The sequence below is a fragment of the Vipera ursinii genome (assembly GCF_947247035.1).
Source record: "Vipera ursinii genome assembly, chromosome: 1".
Taxonomy (NCBI): domain Eukaryota; kingdom Metazoa; phylum Chordata; class Lepidosauria; order Squamata; family Viperidae; genus Vipera; species Vipera ursinii.
The window spans coordinates 315,097,278-315,122,710 of record NC_139512.1 but is presented as its reverse complement, the minus strand read 5'-3'; the positions used below and the strand labels follow the sequence as shown (position 1 = coordinate 315,122,710).

The 25,433-nt window shown below is 38.9% G+C and overlaps 1 protein-coding gene across 1 annotated transcript; it reads right to left on the bottom strand.

Moving 5' to 3' along the window:
* Nucleotides 1-172: 172 nt before the first annotated feature.
* Nucleotides 173-22,660, bottom strand: SLC3A1 (solute carrier family 3 member 1). Its single transcript, XM_083348559.1, has 10 exons — nt 22,152-22,660; nt 20,582-20,761; nt 19,541-19,695; nt 15,586-15,711; nt 12,986-13,105; nt 10,868-10,992; nt 8,850-9,045; nt 6,863-7,009; nt 2,562-2,678; nt 173-958 (listed from the first exon to the last, which is right to left on the bottom strand). Exons 1-10 carry the CDS (start codon nt 22,564-22,566, stop codon nt 518-520), a joined length of 2,022 nt encoding a protein of 673 aa, XP_083204685.1. The 5' UTR covers nt 22,567-22,660; the 3' UTR covers nt 173-517.
* Nucleotides 22,661-25,433: the final 2,773 nt, after the last annotated feature.

Here is a 25,433-nt window from a genome sequence, read left to right as displayed (position 1 = left end):
GAAGCTGACAGTGCCCTTTATTCTTCAAGAATCCTAACACTTGCAGTCTGGACCAGCCCAAATTAGCAGATTGCCCTGAAGGTCAGGTTTATCTAGTATATTATAGAATCCAAGGTGGGATGAATATTATATGAGAATTTATTATTTTAAAGTTTAAAGTTACCATCATATCTTTATCCCCTCATTAGATAAGAAACAAAATATATGGTACATATTTAATAGAAACACACAATTTCACAGAATGGAAAAATTGGGGGACCTATAAAAGCCACCTAGAATGTTTCCAAGGGTTTACAACTAATAGGAATGTAATTTTACAAGCAACCACTTAAACTAAGTCTGCAGTAAACAGTACATGGTAACTACTAGAGAGTTAATTTTCACACTTTTTAGGTAATTCTAACTCTCCCATTAGAATTAGATCAAGCCTATAGAAATCTATGAATAAGCTGGCATATCTTTTGTAAAGAAATAACATGTGATCATGAACTAATGGATTTGGATTAAATAATAACACTTAACAGTACGTGTAAAGTAAATTAAAGACACTGGAGTAGCATGCCTTTTCTGCAATGAAGCACTTCTCTTTGAAGTTGTCCATCCCATGGAATGGTTTGCTTGCCCTATATTCCAATATAAGTCCTTCACCTTTTTGCGTTTCAATTTTTTTCATGTTTACAACTTTCCCAGTATTACTAAAAATAGTGCTTAGCTTTATACTTGCTTCTGAAGGAATGCCAGGAACCAAAGATTGCAGATTTGTTACGGTTCCCACTCCAAAATTTAGAACCATCATAAACACTTGATCCAACCCATCAAGTTCTCTTACATAAACAAAGACATTGGTATCATTCCATATGTAACATGTCCATCCCCTGTGAATGGGAAGCTCACTGGACCGAAGAGAATTGAGTTGTCGGTACAAGTTGAGTGTGGAATTTGGGTGATTTTGTTGAATCTGTAATAAAGGAAAATCATTATTTAGCAATTTATTAAATGCTGAAACCTTATTCATTTGTTGTTACATAAACTTCACTGGGTAGGGTCTTGGTAGGGTTCTATAATCAAACATACAGTGTAACTTGACTATAGGTAGTCCTCAATTTACAACAGTTCATTTAGTGACTGAAGTTAAAAGTGACTTGTGACCATTTTTCACACTTATGTTCATTGCTGCATCATGGTCACGTGATTTACAGTCATGCTTGATAACTGGTTCAGATTTATGACAGTTACAATGTCCCGGGATCATGTGATCCCCTTTTGTGATTTTCAGACAAGCAAAGTCAATGGAAAGCCAGGTCCACTTAACAGCTGTGTTACTAATTTAACAACTGCAGTGATTCACTTAACAAATGTGGCAAGAAAAGTCATAAAACAGGGCAAAACTCACTTAACAAATTTCTCACTTAACAACATAAATTCTGGGCTCAATTGTGGTCCTAATTTGAGGACTACCTGTATATCCTTATGCTGTATTTTAGCAAACTTTCTACTGTGTTTTCTACTTTAGATTATAAATTACTTTGGAACACACACTGTGTTGGGCTTTGGCTGTAACAATAAATTGTGTGTGTGTGTGTGTGTGTGTAACACACACTGTTTTTTGTACCACTGTAAGACATCCTACAGTTCAGGGGTGTCAAACTCAATTTCATTGAGGGCCGCATCAGCATTGCAGTTGCCCTCAGAGGGCCAGATGGGCGTGGCCTACTGGGTGGGCATGGCTAGAGTGCGTATGGCCTACTGGGTGGGCGTGGCCAGCTCTACATCGTTTGAGTGGGACAGATTTGAGGGTCTCTGGCAGGAGGAGGGTCTCTGGGCCAGGGCCAATGCAGTGGGGGCCGTTCCCTCACTGTTTCCAGGATGGCATCGCGGGCCGCATGAAACCACTTCGCAGGCCGGATCTGGCCCCCGGGCCTTGTGTTTGACATGTCTGCTATAGTTGGATAATCCATTAATTTAAAAAATCCTCCCCAGTTTATCTTCTATTAATTCTCCCCTAAAGTTTTTTTTAACTATACTGTACTGTATTTCAGACATCAGAGGATATTTCAGTTTTTAATGACACAAATGTTTGGCTTACTAAGCTTTTTTATATTCTTTAATTCTACCAAAACCAGGTAGTATAGATACTATTTAGAGTTTCCTACTTATTTATTGCCTGTCTTCATGCTACAGATAAAGTTGAGTAAAATAAATGCATAAAAGCACACCATTATTGCACCCTTTGGGACCAATGCAATATTTCTGCAGAGTTTATTGGATACTCTAGAGCAGACATGTCAAACCTGCGACGTCACGTGACGTCGCACAACATATTGGGACAGTTTTGCCATTGCCAGCAATGGGGTGGGCTCGGCTTCCACATGGCATATCCGGCCCGTGGGCCAGCAGTTTGACACCCCTGCTGTAGAGACAAGTGTTCTGCTGGAGGCACTCAATACCATAACAAAGCATTCCATACTGTACCATTTGGAGTGTTCTGAGATAGTTGAGCCAAAACTACTTTGGGGGCATGTTGGGATGGGTATACGTAGAAGTTCAGATTTGATACTCACTTTCACATTTACATTTCGATAGTCAGGATTTACTGCTATCCATGTTGAGTCGCCCTCACTAAAGCCAGCATGAAGGCTATCATCCCATTGCATTGGTGCTTTTTCTAGAAAAAGTGCCTAAAAAGAGGAGGAACTATTCAGTACTAAATTGAATGTGCATTTATCCATTATGTACATTTATATCTTACTTACTGTATAGTCATATATCAAAAGAGGTTACATAAATATTAATAAAATACATTAAAACAATATAAGACGGGTTGGGTAAGAGAGCCAGCAGCAAAGGCTACCATCATCTGCACTGTAAAAGCTCAAAGAGGAATACTATTTGGAGCCATTTAGGACAGAGTTCCCCAACTTTTCGGGGTTGGCAGGCTGGAGCGGAGGGGAGGGGGGAAAGAAGGGATGTTTCGTGGGAGGGGTAAACACATGCTCGCACACATGTGCATGCACAAACACATTTTGCTCGTATGAGTGGGGCCATGAGCGCTCACGTGAGTGGGATCAATGCACAAGTGGGGCCGCAAGTGCCCATGACACTCGTGGAAACACGCAAGCATGACTGTACATGCATGGACCGGCCAGCCACTCACATGGCCCAGTGGCCAATAGGCTGCAGCCTGATAGTGGGTTGCTGCCCACAGGTTGGGGACTCCTGATCTAGGACACATTGTTTTGCCCAAATAGGTATGTTAAAGAAAAATATTAGAAAATCTATGGCTGTCACATTTTGACCTTGGTTCCTACAGTGGCCTCCATGCCTCTAGAGATTGAGTTGTATTGTGCCAACCAGGACAATTAGGGTTGAGATTTCCTAGTAGGGAGCCAGTAATGTATCAAGGTTCAGATGCCTCTTAGTTGTCTATAGCACAATGGTTAGGAAACTGAAGGTGTGAGGAAGTGTGTCGAGCCCCGTGGGCCCGACATTCAGTGGGGGAGGCAGTCTCTCACGCTGGTCCCTCTTCCCCAGTTCCAGCCTGCACCCCTGCTACTGCCAATCTCCCTGTGGGGCCTACCGCCGAGCAGCTGCGTCCTTCTCCCTTCCCCATGGACGCCGCCGGCCTTCCCGCCGGCCTTCCCTTCTTCGGCCGACTGCCAGCTGTTTCCTGCTTCTTCAGCCATCTGCCAGCTGCTTCCGGAAATGCTGGTAGGCATGGCTGCACAAACGGGCCTTCCTGCCGGGTCTGCCACCGAACAGCTGATCTAGGAGGCGTTGAAGGGGGCTACGCGGCGACTAGAGCATCCCGGTGGCTCCGTTGCCAACTGGTTATGCGTAGGGACCTTGGGGGGGTCAGTAAAGCATTTGGAGCTCCCTGCCGGGATGTCTGCCAGCCAGCAGAGCCCAGGAACAGACTTCTTCGGGTTTGCGGAGGGCAGTTTATGCTGCGGTGTCCCTTGTGCAGCTGGGCACAGTGGGGCTGGACGTTTAGGAATAAGGGTGGGGGTTGCATGGTCTATTTACCTGGTTGGGGGAGGGCCACTGGATAGAGGGGAGACAGGCTGACGAACGAGCGTGGGGTTGGCATCTGGAGACAGCAGCAAACAGCTGTAGGGGGGAGGAGGGATTATATGGAATTGTGGGCGGATGTTGGTCTATGGATTGAGGGCAGAGCCCTGTACCTGGCGACTATGTAAGCGTTGGGAGTGATGTGCTACCAATGCTGACTTTGTTTTCACTTTATGTGCATTGGAGCTGAATAAAGCAACCTCTGTTTTGTCACACATTCCTGTTGAAGATTCGTGTTTGCTTTCATTGAGGACGTTGTTGTGATTCAGTGTCAGCCTGTGGGTACGGCAGCTGAATCGGACAATCCTGAGGAGGAGGAGGAGGAGGGGATTGGAGAGCCTGCAGAGGAAAGTTCTGAGGCATCGCAGAGCTCTCAGCCAGGCCCCTCCCGTCTTGTTCCTCCTCAGACCCAGCTGTGTGAGCCTGAAAGCTTGGACGGAGATGATTCACAGCTGGCATTGTTCAAGGACGCTCGAAGCAGGAGGCAGACAAGCAGGAGTGAACAAAGGAGGGCAATAAGGCACCTTGGGAGGAGGCAAAGAGAAGCCATGCCTTGAAACTGTGTTTAAGAGGGGAATGTGTGGGAGGTGCTGGTTGCTGAAGGCAACCGTTTGAACAGCTTCTGACTTAGTCGTGGTTAGTATTTGTTTTGCTCTGTTTTGGATCTGTTTCGTTTCATTTATGTAAGTAAATTTGGTTGGCTTACTTTCAGCCTATTGACTATTGAAAAGGGGTTGTCCCTGACATTTCTGCAGGGCCAGTAGTAGGCTGGAACAGAACAGACATGTAGTTGACAAAGTGTTAAGGGAGTTAAGAGGGAGAGTCCCTGCTTGAGTGGCACATCTATACAGCTGGCCTTATACAAATTATGACAAGTTATTATTTATTTATTTATTTATTTATTTATTTATTTATTTATTTATTTATTTATTTATTTATTTATTTATTTATTTTTATAATGAGACTTGTATGCCGCCCTATCTCCCGAAGGAGTGATACATTTTGGGGAGGGAGATGTATTTTGGTGGAAGCAACATCCTCTTTGGACAGATGAGAGAAATATGGCAGTGGAAATTTAGTTACTTATTCCAGAGGAATGGAAAACTTGTACCAGTTCCCCCAGGTCGTGCCAGCCAAATTACTTCTGATGTTGTCCTTAGTTGTTGATATAAATGTTAAGTCTGTAATTAGACAGGATTCATCCATGATTTACTGCTGTTATGAAAACTATTATGGGGAAGTAATGACAGAAATAAGATGACAACCTTGACAATAAAAGGAGCTGGTTAATAGATTGGCTTCTTGGAACTTTTCTTTGGATCAGGGAGAGTCCTAGAATCACCCACAAGTTTGCTGTCCGAGTCCACCCATAAAGAGATCATAAAATAATAGATGATCATCAGGCAAAAATCATCCTTCCTAAACCAAGGTTCAGCACCTTCAAATGGACACTGGGTTCATCTACGTCTTCTCTTAACTACTTTAGAAAATTGCTTGTAACTGATTTTTGGATGTGTAGAATCTTCTGAAGGATAAGTTGAAGGCTAAGTTGAAGGATAAGTATCATCACGCCGGGAAAGTTTCTTTCTTTCTCTTGGTGAAAGAAGTTTTATGCAAATGTAAGGATTAAAAAGAAAAACAATTTTTGGAAAACGATAAAAGGTAGACTAGAATGTTGATTTTGGAAAGTTAAAGGCAAAATTTAAGGGCCAGATGGACTTCAAAAAATATTTCCTGTGGAGTGCTTTAAATTTTATAGAACAATATATCAAGATTTTGAAATTAACTGTAAAAAAAACCTTTTAAGTTTCACATACTTCACCATCCATTCCAAGGCTGAGATTGGTATTAATCTATGCAAATGTCTACAGAAGCTGTTTCTGGCTTATCTAATGAGCGGCATCTAGCCAGTTCCTGGAGTCATAGTGGTTAAGTGAGGAGAATGTTTGAAGAGCAGCGGTTCCGTTTTGTGTAAGCATTTTGGCCCAACAAGGTGGCATTGATTTCAGCATGCTAGGAGCAAGAGTCCTTGATAGAAATTTAAGACTGAGAATTCCAGTGAATGGCAGCAGTGGGAGAGGAACAAGTTGGCAGTTTTGTAGGAGAACATGTAGAACAGCAGCTTTCCTTTCTCTTCTCCCTGGGATCCAGAGCTGTGTTCTCAAGATTGATGTGTGTGGATTCCATTGTGGTTGCTGGCAACCAGAGTGAGAAGTTCTGTACTGGCAAGGCTGACGTTTTGCAGTGGGATTGACGAGATTGAACAAGGCTAGTCTTGTGTATCAATCTTGGGAACTGACATGGGGAAGGGTTTTGCCTGCCAGGCCTATTAGATGTGAGATTCAGATGAGACCAGGATGCAGGGGGGAAGGGGGGTGGGGGCTGGAATAGAATGAAGTGGGGTTTGGTAGTGTGGATGATGTGAGATGGAGGCACTGCTCAGGCCTGGGTGCTAAATGATTTACAGAACGTGGTTGGCAGCTTTTATATCCTATTTGCTAGTGTTGGGTTACATAAATTCCTTCAGCTTGGAGTGGGGAGAGGGAATTGGTGAATAGGGGAAAGTGTGGGCATTTCAGTGGTGACATGGGGAGTAATTATGGCAGATGGGGCAGTGGCCTCAATGTTTAAGACAAATCCTAAAATCGCCAGCCATGTTAGCTGTTGATCATGGGGGAAAGAGTCCTGAACAGCTGAAGGGCAAAAGATTGAGGAAAAGCCTTTTTCATTACTAGATTTTACCTCCTCTGTAACAAACCCCTCAAGAGACTAAAAAGTAGAATTTTTAACTCACAGTTCCTGAAGTTGCATCTTCCATCCCTATTTCTTCACCATAATAACTTACAGGTGTTCCAGGAAGAGTTAAAAGAAGCATATTTATGACATTTATATATTCTTTTCCAATCCGAGAGGATATTCTAGCAGTGTTGGAATCTCCAACCTAAAATTAAATAACCCATTATTTCATTCCTAGGGTACAATCCTGTATTATTTGTGGAAATTCAAATTATATAACTTATTCATGCAGCAGGTTTAGAATTCATTATCATTTGATGGGCTAAAATTGGCTAGGACATGCTAAACCAGTGGTCCCCAACTTTTGTGGCTTGGCAGCCCAGCGGAGGGAAGGAGAGAGGAACCAGGCCGTGTGAGCAGCAGGTTATCGCATATGCACGTACACAACTGAAGTTGCACAGGTCGACTTGCACAGCCCAGTTGTGAGTAGGCCATGGCCCAGTAGTGGACCAAGGGTTGGGGGTTGTGGACCCCTGTGCTAAACCATAAGTACAATCATTAGCAGATCCATGTCACCTTTTTTCTCTTTCTCTACCATTACACCGGATATAACTGTTTTAAAACTACTACTACTACTACTATTATTATTATTGTTGTTGTTGTTGTAATTAATATATAATAAAATCATACATATTGTGCCTTTCAAGCACAATTTCATAATTATATTTTTAAGAAAGCAGACAATATTGCCTTACAATATATGTTTTGGGTAAAATATTTCCAGAAGGAACGAACTCAATAAAACTGAAGTAGACTGTATCGTGCTCACTCTTATCTTAGTTTGCAGTTGATATTTGAATTTTCTGATTTCCAAGGAAGTTTGCATTCTGATAAAAATGATCTGCACCATAAAATATTTAAGTAGTTACATCCTCTATGAAAAAAATTCCTCGTGTACTGATATAAAGGTTAAAGTGTTGCTCTGACAGAGGAATTCTTAGCTCAGAATGGGACTGCTTGCTGTGGCCAACTCACCAACGCGCTGTGGGACAATTCAACAATTCATTTTGAGTATTTAAAATAATTAAAACGTTATTTTATTTTTTTGCCATTCACATTTCATTCTGTCCCTCCTTTTTCATCCTTTCTTTAATGATTCTATCCCAGGGTCTCTTTGACATTAGGGTAAATCTTGTCCTGCAGCTGGTTGTTCCGTGGCAAGTTGGCCGTGCTGAGTTGTCCTAGATCCCTCTCAGCTATGAGACCTTACTGAGGTTTGGGCCAGTTATTGTCTATCATATCACCCTCTTCTACACAACTGTTTAAGGAATAAAATTAAGGGAGACTCTTCTCCCTCATTCACCACATAGAGATCCCAAAATTATACAAACAATAAATCTGTGACAACTTATTTCTTTGTATTGCTTTCCACTGAAAGGGCTTTTGCTCTATAGATGGCAGGACATAAACTGTCCCCAAATTATCAAGCAGAGTCAGGTCACACTGAATTATCAAAGCTACAAACTACATGCTAAACTGTCTCATTACATTACACAAAGGCACAACATAGAAAACAAGCAAAGAACGATTGCTTTATACAATATACAATATTGTATATAAAATATACAATATATGACCCCCAAAAATTGTTGGGTGCAATTCTCGGCATCTCCCCAAAATTCTTGCTGAATTGTTGGTTAGCTTTAATGTGATAGAGGCATTAACAGGGAAACATGTAATACAGTACATGGGAAAATATATCTGGTGTGCACATATAAACAAATATATGCATACTTCATATACTGTAATTTAGGCATATTTATTTTGATTTAAAGAAACTTTCTGTGAAATGGGCAGTCAAATACATTTGATTAGTACATAAATAAAACTTTAGTTTTGCTTTGGCACTTTTCCCCTATGTCCTCTTTTTAGAAAGGATTATGCATCCTTAGTATGAATAAATATTACAGTTGCTTGGTTAGAAAGACATAAAAGATTATACTGCAAACTAAAAATTTCAAAAGTCCTCCAAACCAAAAACTTACCATCCAATTTGGCCATTTTCCTTGTGGCATATTCTTCATCCACAAAGCTATGCTTTCAGAAATATCATTTCCTGAAACTGATTCCATGTTCTTGAGGTAGAAATTAACAGGAAAATCAGCTTCTTGAATAAATGATGTCCCATAATACATCATAGTATCTTCAGTGTTGTTCTCAATTGCTTCTGTAGCCATAAATCTGCAAAGAAGGACAGTTTGCATTCTTATGAAAATGATCTGCATGATAAAGTACTTAAATAGTTACACCCTCTATGTAAAAAAAAAAATCCCTGAGTTAAAGTTATAATGGTTAGAGTATTGCTCTGATTTATATTCTTTATATTCTGATTTATATTCTTTGCAGTCATCTGGTCACTAGCACTCTGAAGGCTGATCATTAGCTGCTAACAACCAGATGACTGCAAAGAATATAAATCCTTCCATATTCCACCATTCAATCAGAACTGAAGAAACTTCTTGGATGAGAAGCAAAATATTTTCAAGGGGGGAAAAACAAGAAATTTCAGTTGCCCTTTAAAAAGCACCTTTGGGACAGTCATGACCTGGATGATAGAGAATCTTCATAGACAGTCAAAGGAAGCAGACAGGACAGCATCTGCTGTCAGCCAGGCAGATGCTGGGTCAAGATCCTGACAGAAAGCATGTCACCAATGTCTGTCACAGATGATGAGCCACATGCCTGTCTCTGCCAGCCCTTTCCCTCCAGCTTCTGGCCAAAAGCAGCTACCATCACTAGCTTAATTGCCTTTGGTTCTAACCTCTGAATCAGCACAGGAGGCTTCTTAAGAATTCAGCTTAACTAACTCCAAAAAGGAAACAGTTTGGACCAGTAGCTAATTCTCTAAAGAGATAGAGCCTCTATGTTCTTACTGGAAAAACATGGTATCAATCAGTTATCCTGCTAAAATATGTGTTCCTATTGACTGTGAACTGAAACTGAAATGAATACCAGCAACAATTTTGGACCTGGCAAAATTTAAAAATCAGGTAGAAAGAGACTTGAAATAGTAATAAAACATGTTATAAAAATAAGTAATGAGATACTAAGTTCAAATGCAATGATTAGCTGGCTGAATATTTATTCATTTAAATGTGTTTTCCTTTCAAAGAAGGTATAATAGGTGAATAGGATTTGAGATTTTATATATATATAAATGTTTGTTAAGTATTTAGATTACCTTGCTAGGCCCCAAACATGGGACAAATCTTATTTCCTGTTTCAGCCTAACCCAAGGCCATCAACAGGCAGTAGTCACAGCAGTGACAGCTCATATCTGTGTAAATTTTTTGGATTGCTAACAAAGAATTAAAGGGTAACAAAAGAATTATATGTATGTATGTATGTATGTATGTATGTATGTATTTGCTGGGTAGGCAGCAAGTATGCCACTTAGGTTACAATGTAAGCTGTGCTGAAATCATAGTTTAAAATATCAAATGCTGCTGAGACTGTAGAATTTGCTTTCTCAGCTCCAGTGAGCACGGTGACAGTCAAGAGTTTATGGGAGATGTACTCCAATGCCCGAAAGGCCAAAATTACCAAACAACCCAGCCCACCTTCTTATAATGTTTCCCCTAGCACTGCCCTTTTCTACTAACATTATCAACCTATTTCATGGGTATGAAAGGTGATTTTCCCACAGTCAACAGCAAACAGCCTGACACAGGTCTGGCCATTGCCCAAACACAGAGCAGATGGAAACTGTCTCTTCCAACAGAGGGAGGTTTCTGCTCCGTAACACAAACCAGACAAGAGAGTGGCAGACGAATTTGAATATCAGCTGCAGTATAAATAGAACTCATATTTGATATACAACAGTCACTGGTATTCTGTTTTGTTTCTTAGTTTTTTCTATAAGAAACAGAAATTCTGGCATCCTTGTGTGGCTGCTTATCTGTTCAGTTTGCTGAGGAGAAACTTGACACGTGGGAATGTTGCAGCTTTGAGTAATACAAGATAAATAAGTTCAGGCTAACAGATAAAAAATGAATAGGCTTACCTGTATCTACCAGGTTCACTGCTGAACTTATTCATGGTATGCCGAAAAGTCCGAACTATATCATGCAAGCCGACTTGAGTAGTGGTGTAGTCATGATATAGTTCAGCATAAGCTGTGATGTTTTCCTAACAAAACAATGGGATATTGTAATTATTCCTGTGGTAATAGCCTCAAAGAAGTGCTCACAAGCTTTATACTGTATTATGAGCACTTTTAAAAGTGATAGTCCAAATAGACACTATCAGGGCCACTTGTCTTTTACAGCAGACTCATAGAGTGTGGGTGGGAAAATGGGGCCACAGGTGGGCTGGCAGGCTAAGTATGTGCAGGCCACAAGGGCCATGGGGCATGCTGCCATGCTGTAATGACAAACCGGGCCTTGAGCACTTGGATCGCAATAGTATGACTGCAGGGATGCTACAACAGCTGCAACTTCACGGACCAATTCTAAGATTCCTTTGTTCATCACAATTGTAATTTTGAACATCACTGAACGAGCGGTCATAAGTGAAGGACTGCCTGTACTTTTATAGCTTGAAAGTGGGACTCTTCCCAGTGTGAGAAGTGACGTTCCTGTAGTAGACCACCAACGACCCTAAACTGCCCAATAACTACTCTTCCTAGATGAACAGTATCTTCTGGTAGGTTCAGAAAATCCCACTTGACAACCCTGCTTGTGAAAGTTTAGTTTGAGAATTTTCCAAGAATACTGTATATTCTGAAAGAAATTTCATAAGAACCAAAAAATGTCTTACAAAATGCAGCAATATACCCAGAGTTGAAGCAAACCTGTTTATATCTCCTATATTGTGCAAGAAATGCAAGTTGGATGCTAGGTTTATAAGCTAGATGACTTTCTGCCTCCAAATAGTTTTGGGCTGAACTCTTTAATCTTAAGGTTCTCTAGAATTTTTAGCTTTTAATCTACAAATCTGCGAAGCTGAACCTCAGTGTTGGTCCTTCCACTGAAAGACAATAATGCTTTTGCTGTAGCTCTTCAAAATTATAAACAAAGAAAGCAGGATCTCACCTTTGTCACCAGTGTTGTGTAGCAGGTTCTTTGGTGCAGGAAAGAAGGCAAGGCAAGTGAATTCAGGCAAACTCATGATTTATTGATTGCAGAATGTGAACTGGGAACTGAGCTGTAACTAGCCGCAATTTATAGTCTAGCCCCTAGGCGGCAGCCAATAGGTTTGAAGCAACCATTGCCACCTAGGGACAGCCAATAGCAGCACTGGAGACTTGTAGTCTGGGTTGCTGGAGAGCCGTTAGCTGCACCAGCTACCCACATGGTATTACATCTGAGCCCAACACATAACAATAAGAATACAAAAGAGGCCTCCTGGACTTGACTAAAATGCTTGTTCTTATTTAGCAATTTGTTTCCAACACTGACAAAGTAAAAACCTTTACGTACTCCCCAGGAGCCAAGCTTGGCCTGACAGAGACATGATCTTATTTATCAACTGGAAACAATTGCTATTTGTCTCCCAGGATATATTCAAAAACATGCATCTGTGCCCGGAGTATTCATAAGTTGGAAGGGCCATGAAAATCAAATAAAAAATAAATGCACGTATATCAATGCATATATTTATCTAGAAATCTATCTGTAGCCTTTCCTGATTCTATTGTCTAAATTCCTTCTTGGTAGAATTTGTTATTTAAATCTTCCCACCCTAATATTGTACAGCTCTTGCTGATCTTGACTGTTTCTGTGTCACCAATTAATCTATGTTCCTGTCATCACAAATCATCCACCATCCTCTAACAGAAGCAATGAAGCTTCTTGGATGAGTCTTCGGAGGAGGGCGGGAGATAAATGGAATTTTTTTAAAAAAGGAAAAACTAAGAAAGTCCAGTTGCCTTTTGAAAAAGCACCTTTGAGTCAATCATAACCTGGATGACCGAGAATCTCCATAGACATTTACCAGCCTCTAGTTTATGATTTGCACATATATCCCCCAAACACACTCCAATCACTCTTAATATATTGCAAGTCACTGTATTATATTGACAGAAGCCTAACAACTGATAAAGAATTATATAGCACCCAGCAAATGCAAGAAAATGTAAGCATTTGTTCCTTATGGAAAGACAAAGCTGAAAAACTGTTACCGGTGGGAGACTTTTATTCACTTGCGGCTCATCTCTCAGATGTGTTGCTTCTAAGAGGAATTTAACAGTACTGATGGTAAATCCATCAACTCCTTTGCCAAGCCAAAACTGAATAATATCCTAAATAAAAAGCAAAATAAGAATTAATGGTTTGCTTATTTCCACATTGCCATGCTTACAACAAGAACATTTCTTACTGTCTTCTAAATATCCAATGTTGCAATTTTTAGCTTTCTTTCATTTGTGTTCTCGTTCTTTTCTTAGATTCAGGGAACAAGCCTCAGTGCTTCTTGGCACATTTTGTACAACATTCTGTATTGGCCACTGTGCAGAGCTGAGATTTAAGAACATCTATTTCACAGGCTTTTTGTCTGTATTTCGAGCCAGTGCTGACTCTTGGCAACTTCCTGGAAAAGCTTGTGCAGTTTTCATGACAAGATTTTCAAACATGGTTTGAAAAAGCCTTTTTCCTAGGGATTAGAGAAAGTGATTGGCCTAAAGTCACCCAGCTGGCTTCATGTCTAAGGCAGGACTGGAACTCCCAGTCTCCAAATTGCCTTTAAGCACTATGCCAAAATGGCTTTTATTTCACTCATTGGTCCCTTCTAATTTTAAACTCTATTCCACCAGAAAAGAACTTGTGAAACTAGCTTTCTTAAAGTACACTACTTTAGGTTGCAGGGAAGAAGTTTCTGCATTTGGAAAATTAGCATCCAAACAGCCTCTTTGTAATAGAGAGAGCCCATAGAAAGTACCTCTGTTTGAATCAATAGCCTTGCTGAATTGGACCTAGGCCATCATAGCCCACCATTATTATGACTAACCAGATGCTTCAGGGCTGATTGAAAGCAGGAGATGGAGACATACCTGTCTCTCATCATTGTTCCTCTACACTGGTATGTAGAGACATGCTGTCCCACTTTGAAAGCAATCATTTCTTTTTCCAAACTCATGCGGCTATGAATCTAGTGCATTGCATGCAGAGAACATCTTGGTCCCTGAGCAGGTTAGATTCATCACTGAACATTCAACAATGGACCAATTTATAATTTAACAACATCCAGCAGAGAAATATTTCAGTCTATCAAAAAGTGTTCTTTATGTTGCTTTTATTGATTTTAGGCTGGCCTTTGATTCCATGCTACATGGAAGGCTCTGGAGGAAACTAACTGCCACATTGATTGATTATTGTCTCCTTAAGCTGATAGGGAGCAAGATGGCTCAGCAGTTGAAGACACAGAGCTTGTCGGCTGGAAAGCCGACAGCCCATGTTTGAGATCTGAGTGCTGCACAACAGGGTGAACTCCCATTACTTGCCTCAGTTCCTGCCAACCTAGCAGTTCAAAAATATGCAAATGTGAGTAGATAAATAGATACCGCTTCAGTGGGAAGGTTACGGTGTTGCGGATTTTCATGCCAGACACATGATGATGGAAATGTCTCTCAGGCAATGCAGGCTCCCTTGGCTGAGAATCAGAGATGAGCACTACCCCCTTGAGTCAGTCATGACTGGACAGGGGAAACCTTTAAACTGTAAACCTAAACTGATAATAGAACTCCATCATGGCACAACCACCACTTAAGTAAAGGACAATCTCAATGGCAATTTAATTGTAGTATTCTCAAAAAACAGCTTTAAATCTCCAATTAATGAGAAACTTACTGAGCCTGTTAAAACCTTTAAGTATCTAGGTGTTCATTTTCAATCTTCTACTACTGGATTAATTAGGCAAGTGAGTTTAACACAAGAGCTCAAGAAGCATCCCTTGAGATTACCAAATATACATGTCAAATGGCAGCAACTGCATCCTTGCAATAAGTAGATTGAAGCAGCTAAAAAGCTAAAGATCTGAGTTTCATCCTATATAGTATGCTCACTTGTGCTTGTGCATCTTGTGCTTGTATAAAGACAGATTTGAAAACATCCAATTAAAATTTCTAAACAATATCAGACATGCTCCTCATTCGACTCTTAATGTTCTCAAATGGCTAGAACAAGGCTACATCTCCTTTGGGTCTTGCTTGACACCTTTGATACTTGTCACAGAAGATCCTTTGGGGAACGTCTTTGATCCCTCTTACTTTATGGAGTTCTTGGTGCTCGCTGAGCTTGATTGTTTGCATGCAGACATTTCATTACCCAATAACGTGCCACAGATAATGTTACCTAGTCATATAATGAAACATCTACAACCAAAGATTCTAATTCAGAGAGCAGCAAGAACTCCATGGTTCAACCCTGAGCCTCAGATATTCTTTTCTATTAGATCCAACTTACTTCGCTAGATAATTCCTTTTTCCCCAAATAAACTATAATTTTGCATACTGTGGTTTTTGGTTATGGCAATATCCATTCTTGGCCTCATTAAAACTGTGGGCAAATTTAAGCAGAGGATTTGGGACCATGACATCCAATCTGATCAAGCCACTGTTTCGTAAGAAGCTGCTTCTTAAGCAGCTAATGGTAACAACCTATTGAGGAAAGAAGACCAAAGCTTTGGAGTGGTCTTCAGTTGCCTTCCTCCCTGTCTTTCCAAACTGTATTGTTGGATTGGAAGCCATCTGAAAATCTTAAAAATAAAAATATTATCAATACTTACATGCATTTCTTCCTGAACATCAGGATTACGAAAATTTAAATCCGGCTGTTCTTTTCCAAACTGATGAAAATAACATTGGTTCCTCACAATATCATAGTGCCAACTGGAATTTCCCAGTACGCTCACCTGATTGCATAGGAAATACAATATATTCTTAACATGTTGTTTAATCTGATTCCCATGAAACCTTGAGTATCCAAATATAAAAATAAGGAATGGATTTGCTTTTCTTTAAATAGTCATGTTTACACCAAACAGCAATTTTATATAGCAATCAGAAGAGCTACATCAAATGCTGCTGGTTCTTGGCTCATTAAAAAAAATAGTCTGTTTTTACTGTATGTGGAACAGATTACCACAGAATAAGCAATGCTAAAATGCTAAAAACTGACACTTGACTTTCAGGCTTTTTATTATTATAGCTATCTGAACCGAATATATATATTTTATGTTTCAGTGTATTAATTATGCTTGCGTCTTTCTTTTTTCACTGTGAGGATATCATATCATTATGACCAATACCATCATGTGAAGTATTGGCCATTTTTCTTTGTGTAATAGTGGTGGATTTTGAAATGAGAAAATTGGGCTTTAGTCTGGAAACTATTGGTTGTTTTTTAAAAATCTAGGAGTACCTCATCTACTTCTGAGAAATGTACCCAGCAATCATTCTCCAGTCTCAAACTCAAGTCCCAGGATTGACCTTGGCTCATGATTTAACACCAAGGCAAAGAAATACAAGATCCTATGCCCCCTGGGAGGAAATTACAGCAGGAACTTCACTTGCCATGTGCTCCTCCAGGTGAATGAGAAAATTGGCAATGAATTAAAAAATCATTAAAAATGTAATTTTTTAAAAAAAATAATTCAGCTTTCTATGGGAAAACTAACAAAAGTCAATAATTAAAGCTTGCAATTTTAAGTCATAAAGATAAATGAGGGAAGTGGACAGATTCCTATCACACAACGTCTTCCTCCTCCTTCTTAAAGATTAAACATAAGAGTGCCCAATTCTTGCAGAACTCTCAACACACTTTTTGCGTCTCTTCAAAAGAAATAACCTCTTCGCAAGCTAGTCTTAAAAGTTTGATTCATCCCATTTGGGGAACCTTGTTATCTACAACTAGACAAACTGATCAATTGTTTTGATTTCTGATGATTCCTTTAATCTGCACCATATATTCTGATGATATGTTCATCTTCCATGTTTATTCTGTATGGGTGGAGAGAAGAGCAGCCCCTGCTCCAAGAACTATGCACATTCTAACTGCACTTCCAATGTCCACATGTTTAGAAGAACATCCTGTTAAAAATCATATTTGTGTAGGTATGCATATGCAAACTCCCTATCTCTGAGAACCCAGAGCATGCAAGATACCTGACGGAACTGAGGTATGTATGTACCTCAATGGCTTCCTACCATTTTGCTGACTTCAAAGGTTCCTCATGGGAAGGAGGCAGGTATGACTCCTCACTATTTGCCATTTTCTCTCTTCTTTGATTCATTTACATCATAACTGCTTTAATTTTATTACAATGTTGCCCATTATGACATGCTAATGAAGAGGATTACATAAATTATTAGTATGTAACAACTATAAATAAACAGATCGCATGGTGAAATGTGCTTAAATGTTAAGAAGAGGAAGAGGCCCACACTGAGTTAAGTACTGATAACTTTTTCTGGCTCAAGATCAATGACTATGTTGAAAAATTTTTAAAAAGCCAATAATACCCAAAATGGATACCACAGAGCAAACATCAGGAAAATGAAATAGACTCAATTGTGGGTCTAAACTGATCTACAAAAAAAATGATGTAGATTTATGATTAGGGGACTGGATGCTAAAACATATAAAGAATTGGGTATGTCTACTTTAATGAAAAGAAGAACTAGGGGTGACACGTTAGCAGTGTTCCAATATCTAAGGTTGCCACAAAAAAAAGGAGGGCCAGCCTATTCTTCAAAGCACCTGAAAGCAGAATAAGAAGAAATGGATGGAAAATAATCAAGGAGCGAAGCAACCTAGAACTAAGGAGAAACTTCCTGACAGTTAGAAGAATTAACCAGTGGAACAACTTGCCTCCAGAAGTTGTGAATGCTCCAACATTGGAAGTTTTTAAAAAGAGATTGGACAGCCATTTGTCTGAAATGGTATTGGGTTTCCTGCCTGAGCAGGGGATTGGATTAAAAGACCTCCAAGGTCCCTTCCAAGTATTCTATTCTATTCTATTCTATTCTATTCTATTCTATTCTATTCTATTCTATTCTATTCTATTCTATTCTATTCTATTCTATTCTATTCTACTCTACTCTACTCTACTCTACTCTACTCTACTCTACTCTACTCTACTCTACTCTACTCTATTCTATTCTACTCTATTCTATTCTATTCTATTCTATTACTGATACTATAAGCTACAGCATACTCTGACGTTAAACAATGTTGTAAAAGGAAATATTATAGGAAAATGGAACAATGCTTTCCAAAACTGTCATTCCTGAATTTCCCATTCTCAAAGTGGTGAAACTACATTCTGACAAATTAGCATTCTAGAATGCAAAAAAGAATGATTTAACAATGGGTTGATTTATTTTCTTCTGATGTCACGGCTAGCAGAGAGAGGAGACTGCTGTGATGTGAAGGCACTGGGGCTGAGATATCCACAGATGAAGAGGCATCTCACAAAGAATTAGTCATAAGACATGGGTTGTTGCCTGCTGAGTGGTTTGCACAGAGATAGGAGGAACATAACAAGAAAGGCACAAAAAGCATTAAGAGCAAGTAAAGTAAGAAAAATAGCAACGCTAATGCTTCACTAAGCAAACCACTTAGTGACTATATGCATTTTTTGAAAGGTAAATTACTTCAAAAGTAGCTGAACTCTGCATTTTTCTTCTTTGGAAAGTTTGTAGATCAATGCTTATAATGACTAAAAATGTCACTGCAGATGTATCTTCTGAAAAGCCATTCCATCTGGCTTACTTATATTACATAGCAGTGCACTCTTTGCCTACAAGTAGAATTCAAGTCACTTATTTTTTGCCTTAATGATTGGGCTATTAAATGATAAAGTATTCTACTGAAAACTGTAGACTTTTTCTAAATAATCAATTTCTTGGAGCAAGATGAACTCTTTAATGTTTCACCATTGGTTAGTTCTATTTGGTATATGGTAAAGCGGTTAAGTACTTTGTCTGTTTTAGACATAATCAGTGTAAATGTCTTTATTTCAACTGTGATCGAATTAGCAAAGCTGAACTAATAAGAGCAAACAGACTGTTTCCTTGACTGTTTATTTATTGTTGAGACATAAAAGAGAATATTGTTTCCTAGTAATTAGTGCATATCAGCATATAGCAATACATAATGGTTCTGTAGTGCATATTTTTCCTGAATTTTTCCTTCCTGCAATTATAACAGTCTTATTTATTAACTACTTAATCAAAGCCATTATCATCCTCAGTGATCTTTAGTGTGTGAGTGCCAGTGTAATCTTGACTCTATGCAACTGCCTGGACAAGTCTGCGGTCTTCTTGCCAACATTTTTCAGGACTGATTTGCCATTGTCTCCTTCCTAAGGCTAAGACAGAGTAACTGGCCCAGGGTCACTTAGCTGGCTTCATGCCTAATATGGGTCTACAACACGCTGCCTTTTGGTTTATAGCCTGGTATCTTTAAGTACTAACTAGAATATACAGAAAACTGGTTTGTTTCTCATTACTATTTTATTTACGTTGCTTTGTTGAAAATCATATTATCCTGATTTTCTTCACAAATAGGGGTTCAAACTGAATTTGAAAAATCTGAAATGGAGGGCAAAAATACCCCATTTGTAAGTTCTGTATTTGAAGCTAATATTTGAGGCCAATACAGTGCCAACCCCAGATCTGTTACAGCACCTAAATATTACTTTTCTATATGATTGCCAGCTATCAAAACTTTATACTCACCCAGTTATTTGGAGGAGTGGTGATCCCACTGACATGAGCACAGTCATGCCAGATGTAATAATCTGTATATTTCCCAGTCCGATTCCGACTAAGCTGAAACCACTTGTGCTTGTCACTGGTATGATTGGGTATTAGGTCCATTATCACTTTTAAACCTTTCAATTCATGATACAAAGAATAGTATGTCAAACAGCCGAGCAATATAAACATGCATTGTGTTTCAGAAAGAAGTAAAGTATTTTAATTTTAAAAGCAAAGATGCACAATAGTAAACTGAGATCAACAAACCCCTTATTACAAGTGCTCCTGAGCTTAATGAACTAATCCACCTGAGACACCTGAAGAAACTTGAGATTAGAAATAAGGCTAAATTGTAAATAATGTTAGTAAGAATTGTAAGCATCCTTTCAAAAAGATTTGTTGTGTTACTAGTCCTGGGGAGAACTAGAATTAATTATCATTAATTCTTGTAGTTTCACATGTCAATACAATAGGCCTTTCATTCCTCTATCCTTCTGCTAAAAACAGTTTAGAAAACAGACTTTTAGAATGGCAGGATGTAGGCACTACAAATAATATTTTTTAAAAAGATGGTAGAGGCAGATAATAACTCGTTATGCCAGTAGAAACCTTTCCTCACAATATGGGCTTTTTGCATCCAATCCTATATCATAAGTTATAGCATTGATCAAGTCTTGGGTGATCTTGCAAAAGCTATGCAGGATTGAACCTGGTTAATATTTAAATGGGAGAAAATCCCTGAATGTTGACTAAAACTGAAAAAACAGCATCACTTCTGCATTTTTGCCAAAAATATTACATGGACCTGTACATGAACTTGACCTAAGAGAATCTTTACCTTTTCCCTTCACATGAAGGAAACATGAAAAATTGCTCAGTTGAACTTTAGCTGTTTATATAATAAAGAAATCTCCTTTGAGTCAAACTCTGTCCCTAATGATTATGAGTGCAGCCAACTTTATATACAGTTAGGCGTAAAAAAATGGAAAATGGTACTTCTCTCTTAATAATAAAGCCAACCTTTATCATGGATTGCTGCAATCAGATCTTCAAAATCCTTCATGCTTCCAAAGATAGGATCTATGTCTTGAAAATCCTCTATTCCATATCCAGAGTCTTTTATAGGTGATTTATAAAAAGATGTGATCCAGACTGTTTTTATATTAAGATACTGTATATGATCTAATTTTTCTTGGATACCTAATCAAGAAAAAAGTGAAACAATACTGTAAATCTCAAGTCAAAGCTCTTCTAAAGAATTGAATCATTACCGGTAGATAGAAGATGCAATTAGACTGGGGAAATTAGATTCCCAGATTGTGTCATGCCTTATAGAATACTAAATAGTCACAATTGTTTGGTTACGTTCATACGTAAAACCACAAAGAAGTAACCTTTCAGCCTAACATGTATGAAGTTAGCATTGTTCTTACTACTTAATTATAAAAATCAATTATAGTAACCCAGAATAATTCTGTAGGAAAATAAGATGTAACAGTGGTTCAGACTGCTTAGAAATACTGGATGGGGAAGTCAATACAACTTGAGGAAACCACCCCTGCCTATTTCTACATTGGTGGTACTGATCCACCTTGCATTGCCATGAGAACTAAGCTGAAGGAGGTTCTTAAAGGATATCACGCCTCCTTAATGCCCTCTAGTGAAATATGAAAATAGATACTATACTGTGTCATTACTTCAGATTCTTTGAGCCTTCCCTTACTCTGCCTACATAACTCACACACTTTGAGTTATTTTCCTCAGCACACTTACATAAAATGTAAGATTAATTTTAAGGTAATTGAGTTAGTATAGCATAAACTGTCATTTGTTCACTGGATATGAATTGAAACAAGAAGTGGGATGCCCCAGGTGCTCAAGGGATTGATGCAATATTACAAAATATGCAACCTCAAGATATTACTGAACCACAACTTCTAGTACCTCCAGGGGCTTTGGTCAATGGTAAAGGATGTTGGGAAATGGAGAGTTTAGTAATGGAGAGACTCATGTTGTGAACATATGACCTGTATGATTTCTGTACTGTTTTCAACCTAGCATTTGAGAATCTGAAAATTACTTCATTGCCTATCTTAAGATGAATATTTTTCAAAAGTCATTTCCAATTAACCTTTATTAGAAAGCAGGAATGCACAACTTTCCTGGGCTGAGATCCATATTTAGATTTCAGATGGCCTGATGGAAGTTGCTTTTCACAAAATTAACAGATGGGCACCAGACAAAAGTTAAATTTGATTTCATTTATATTGAATTACGGTAGCATTAAATATAAGGACCACGCTCGTTATGTGCTAGTAATTTCCCCCTTTTCATCTTAAAGCTTACAATTTGGTAATAAACTTAGGAATCTTTGGAATCACCCTGAAGCCTTTGGGAAGCTTTGAGTGCGCAAGTTTAGTCCTTTGTTTTAAAGGCATTTTCTGCAAAATGTCTTACTGTAGAACTTCTTTCTCCCTCCAAATTGGGAATTTGAAAAGATAGTTAGACAAAAGAGCTCTAAAACTCAGTTCCTTTTAAAAACATATAATACAGCAAGGCTGCCATCCCTCAAACAGTTGGATGTACCCACCTTTGAGATCACCGTTCCCATCTTTGTCAGTGTCTTTAAATGACCGGGGATAGATCTGATAAATTGAGCTGGCTTGCCACCAATCAAGGCATTTGGGGGACACGGCAATAATTGTGACCGTAGCTGCCACAAGCACCAATGAAGCTGCAATGATCAACCAGAAGAGTATTTCTCTGGTAATCCTGTAGCGTGCCTGCCTGGAGTACTGAAGGAGCACCTCTTTGGGCATTCCTGCATAAGGTTGCTGAGTTAATCCTTCCTGTGCTTCTGCTTCCATGATGAGAGGACCAGCCCTTGGTAACCCTTCTTCAGCTGCTTCTTTCAGATCTAGCTCTTCACCCTGAAGAAAGCCATTGTTGTCCAAGCCTTCTTTCTCTTTCAGCTCAAGAGAGATTACTGTATTTTCTTCAGCCATTCCTTTTGTTCAGTGCTGTCTCCTCTTGCTCGGATGTCTCATGCAGCTGAGAAGTGGTTGAATACCTTCAATCAGTGAAATACATTCTTGTCATTTGTCCCTGGTTTATAAATAAACCTGACCAACCAGTCCAAAGTCTGACTAAGATTAAGTGTCAAGTGCTCCAGCTCCTTTGAACAAAAGTCTTTTCTTTATAGCCTGGTAAAATGTTGCAAGAGAACAAAGATCTAAATGGACTTCAAAAGAAAAAATTGCAGGGCTTCTGAAAAGGTGTTCTTTTTTTTTCACCATTGGATCTTTGCCCTTAACCCTTTGATGTTGGGAAGATGTTCCATAGACAAGCTTCCTGTCAGTGCGTCATGTTAATCCATTGAAATTGAAACTGATTTTGAAAGGCTACTTTATTTTTAACTACTAGATGACTGAAATTGTTTATAAATTTATAAGGCTGCTCAATTCAAAATGACCCTGGGTGGTTAACACAAGAAGCTTAAGTAATGTAACTACTTATATTAAAATTAGACTAAACATCTAAAAGGAAGGAGAAAAAAAATGGCACAAAGTCAAAGTTGATTTATTTCAATGAAGCTGAGGATTTAAAAAAAATATTTTTATTAATCCATTTTCAAACTAACATACATAAAATAAACACGAACAAGCATCAAAGGGAAGGAAAAAGCATTACAATTAAACACATAAAGAAAAGAACAAAAAATCTGTAAATACAGCTACATCCCAAGTTCGCCTGATTTTTAAGTCTTTAAAGAGAAAAACTAAATTTTGAGTTTTCACCAAGCCTATCCAAGATAATATGTAAAAACAGATGAAGAACAAGATGGCAAATCTGACCAACAATAAAGCTTGCAAGGGGAATCAAGAATCAAGTCTTTGAGGCTTTCTAAAGGCTATTAAGTTGGGAATCACCCAAATCTCTTGAAGAACTTCATTCCAGAGGACAGGCACGCTGCTGTGTACACTGCAATGTTGTAAATGCCCTTCAATCTTTCACACTTCCTATATTCAGTTTTCATATTTTGAATCTGTAAACAACCGCACATAGTAATATGCATTCAAATTTGCAGAAGAATGTATTTTTGCACCATGTAGTGGTTGTCTCAGTGTCAACGCTGTAACATTGGATGTTCCTGCTCTGACAAATGATGGAAATTGCAGCCATTTTTACTTAGCTTTTAACATGCTTTTTCTTCTGTTTAGAAATTAGGTGTTGAAGGGGGGATGGGGGTGAATGCTTGAGCTAGCCATAATAACAATGCAGCTCCGTGGGAACTCAAGGACACAAACCGATAACCTTTTGGTGGGCTGAGGAGCTGGGGAAAAAGCCCACACTCCTGGCTAATTGGAGAATGTGATTTATGACTGCTTTGTGGGGTTGGGACTTGCAATTTGTTACTTTGTATCTGGGGGAAGGGAATCTAGTCTTGGGTTCAACTATGTAGTGCCAATACTTTGTTTCCTGAATAAAATGTTCTTTAAGGAAGAATTCTTGCCTTGAAGTTCTTTAATGGGTTTCATCTATCGGAACCATGACATTAACCCAAAACTCCTTTCTACCTTGACCACCTTGGGGTCCTGAGCTCCAGTCACCTTCCCTAGATTGAGGGATAGGCTGACAAAGACTCGGGGAAGATCTCAACATGGAAAAGGAAGAAGCACCTGCAACTAGCACCCCGGCCGAGGCTGCTGCCTCAGTGGAGGGGGCGCAAGCCATTGCACCATCAGAGAAAGAAAGTTTGGAAGCCTGGCAGATGGGGGCAAGACCAAAGACATGAGAGCTGATCTGGTCCTCGGTCCTGCCCAGCGGAGACTCCAAGCATCTCAAGGCAACTTTGTTTCCTGAATAAAATGTTCTTTAAGGAAGAATTATTACCTTGAAGTTCTTTAATGGGTTTCAGCTACTGGAACCATGACACTCAGCTTTTGCTCATTCCAGGATTCATTGAAACATAGAATTTGACCAGGAATGCCTAAACCTTTGACACAAGCAACCTAAAATCAATTCATTTTTAAGTCACTTGAAGTCATTTTCAGTGGCTAAACTTGGCAAAATTGATAAATCTCATGAGAATGCAGCATTCTTACATGATATCCTGTGTGATAATAGGGAAGTCCCAGCATTTAATGTATTTGCAAGATTTGGAACATTTTTTATTTTATTGAAAAAAAATGGAGGGAATGCTCAGTCCATTTTGAAAGAGAATGTCTTTGCATGAAACTCATATCTGACATGATGGGGATTGGATCATGGTAGAAAAATACCCTAGCAGGAGTCATGTATAATTTGTAGAAAATTTGAATTCAGAATTTCTCAAAACCCTCCTTTTATGACTTATAAGATTGTAAATGTGAAAGGAAGGCAAGGCACTCTCTAATAAGTTACAAGGCCCTAAAATCTAAGTTGAGTCTTGGGTACATGTCTGAATTTTCTTCCCAAAACTGCTGCTTACCCCAAAATTCTCTTTTCCCATACCTGCACAACTTATATCCCACTAAGAAGTTAAATATGGGCCTCCTACTTGTTAATATATCAAACTCAATAGATGTTTAATCTTTGCAGGCAGGTTTGGTTGGGAACACAGGAATCACGATTACTAGGTTGTAACTTCTTTGGCCATCATAACTTTTGTATATTCAGAAATCTGTCATACCTGGGGCAGAGATTTGACTTCATTTCAATATTACTTGACTTGGTTAGCCTGCAATATGTCTATTACACTGACACTGTTGGATATATAATAGCAACTAACTCCATTGTGGCTATAGTACTTGATTTACCCAAAGTGGGTCCATTGTATACAAGATTTGTCTTTACGTTTTTCTCCTCCAAGTTCTTTCCCTATGAAATGATG

Excerpts from the sequence above, each read along its gene's own strand:
- SLC3A1 (XM_083348559.1), bottom strand. The coding sequence starts at position 22,566 with ATGGCTGAAGAAAATACAGTAATCTCTCTTGAGCTGAAAGAGAAAGAA. Across the intron at positions 2,679-6,862 it reads AAGATGCAACTTCAGGAACT|GCACTTTTTCTAGAAAAAGC; the intron begins GTGAGTTAAAAA and ends TCCTCTTTTTAG. Across the intron at positions 959-2,561 it reads ATCGAAATGTAAATGTGAAA|ATTCAACAAAATCACCCAAA; the intron begins GTGAGTATCAAA and ends CCTTTATTACAG.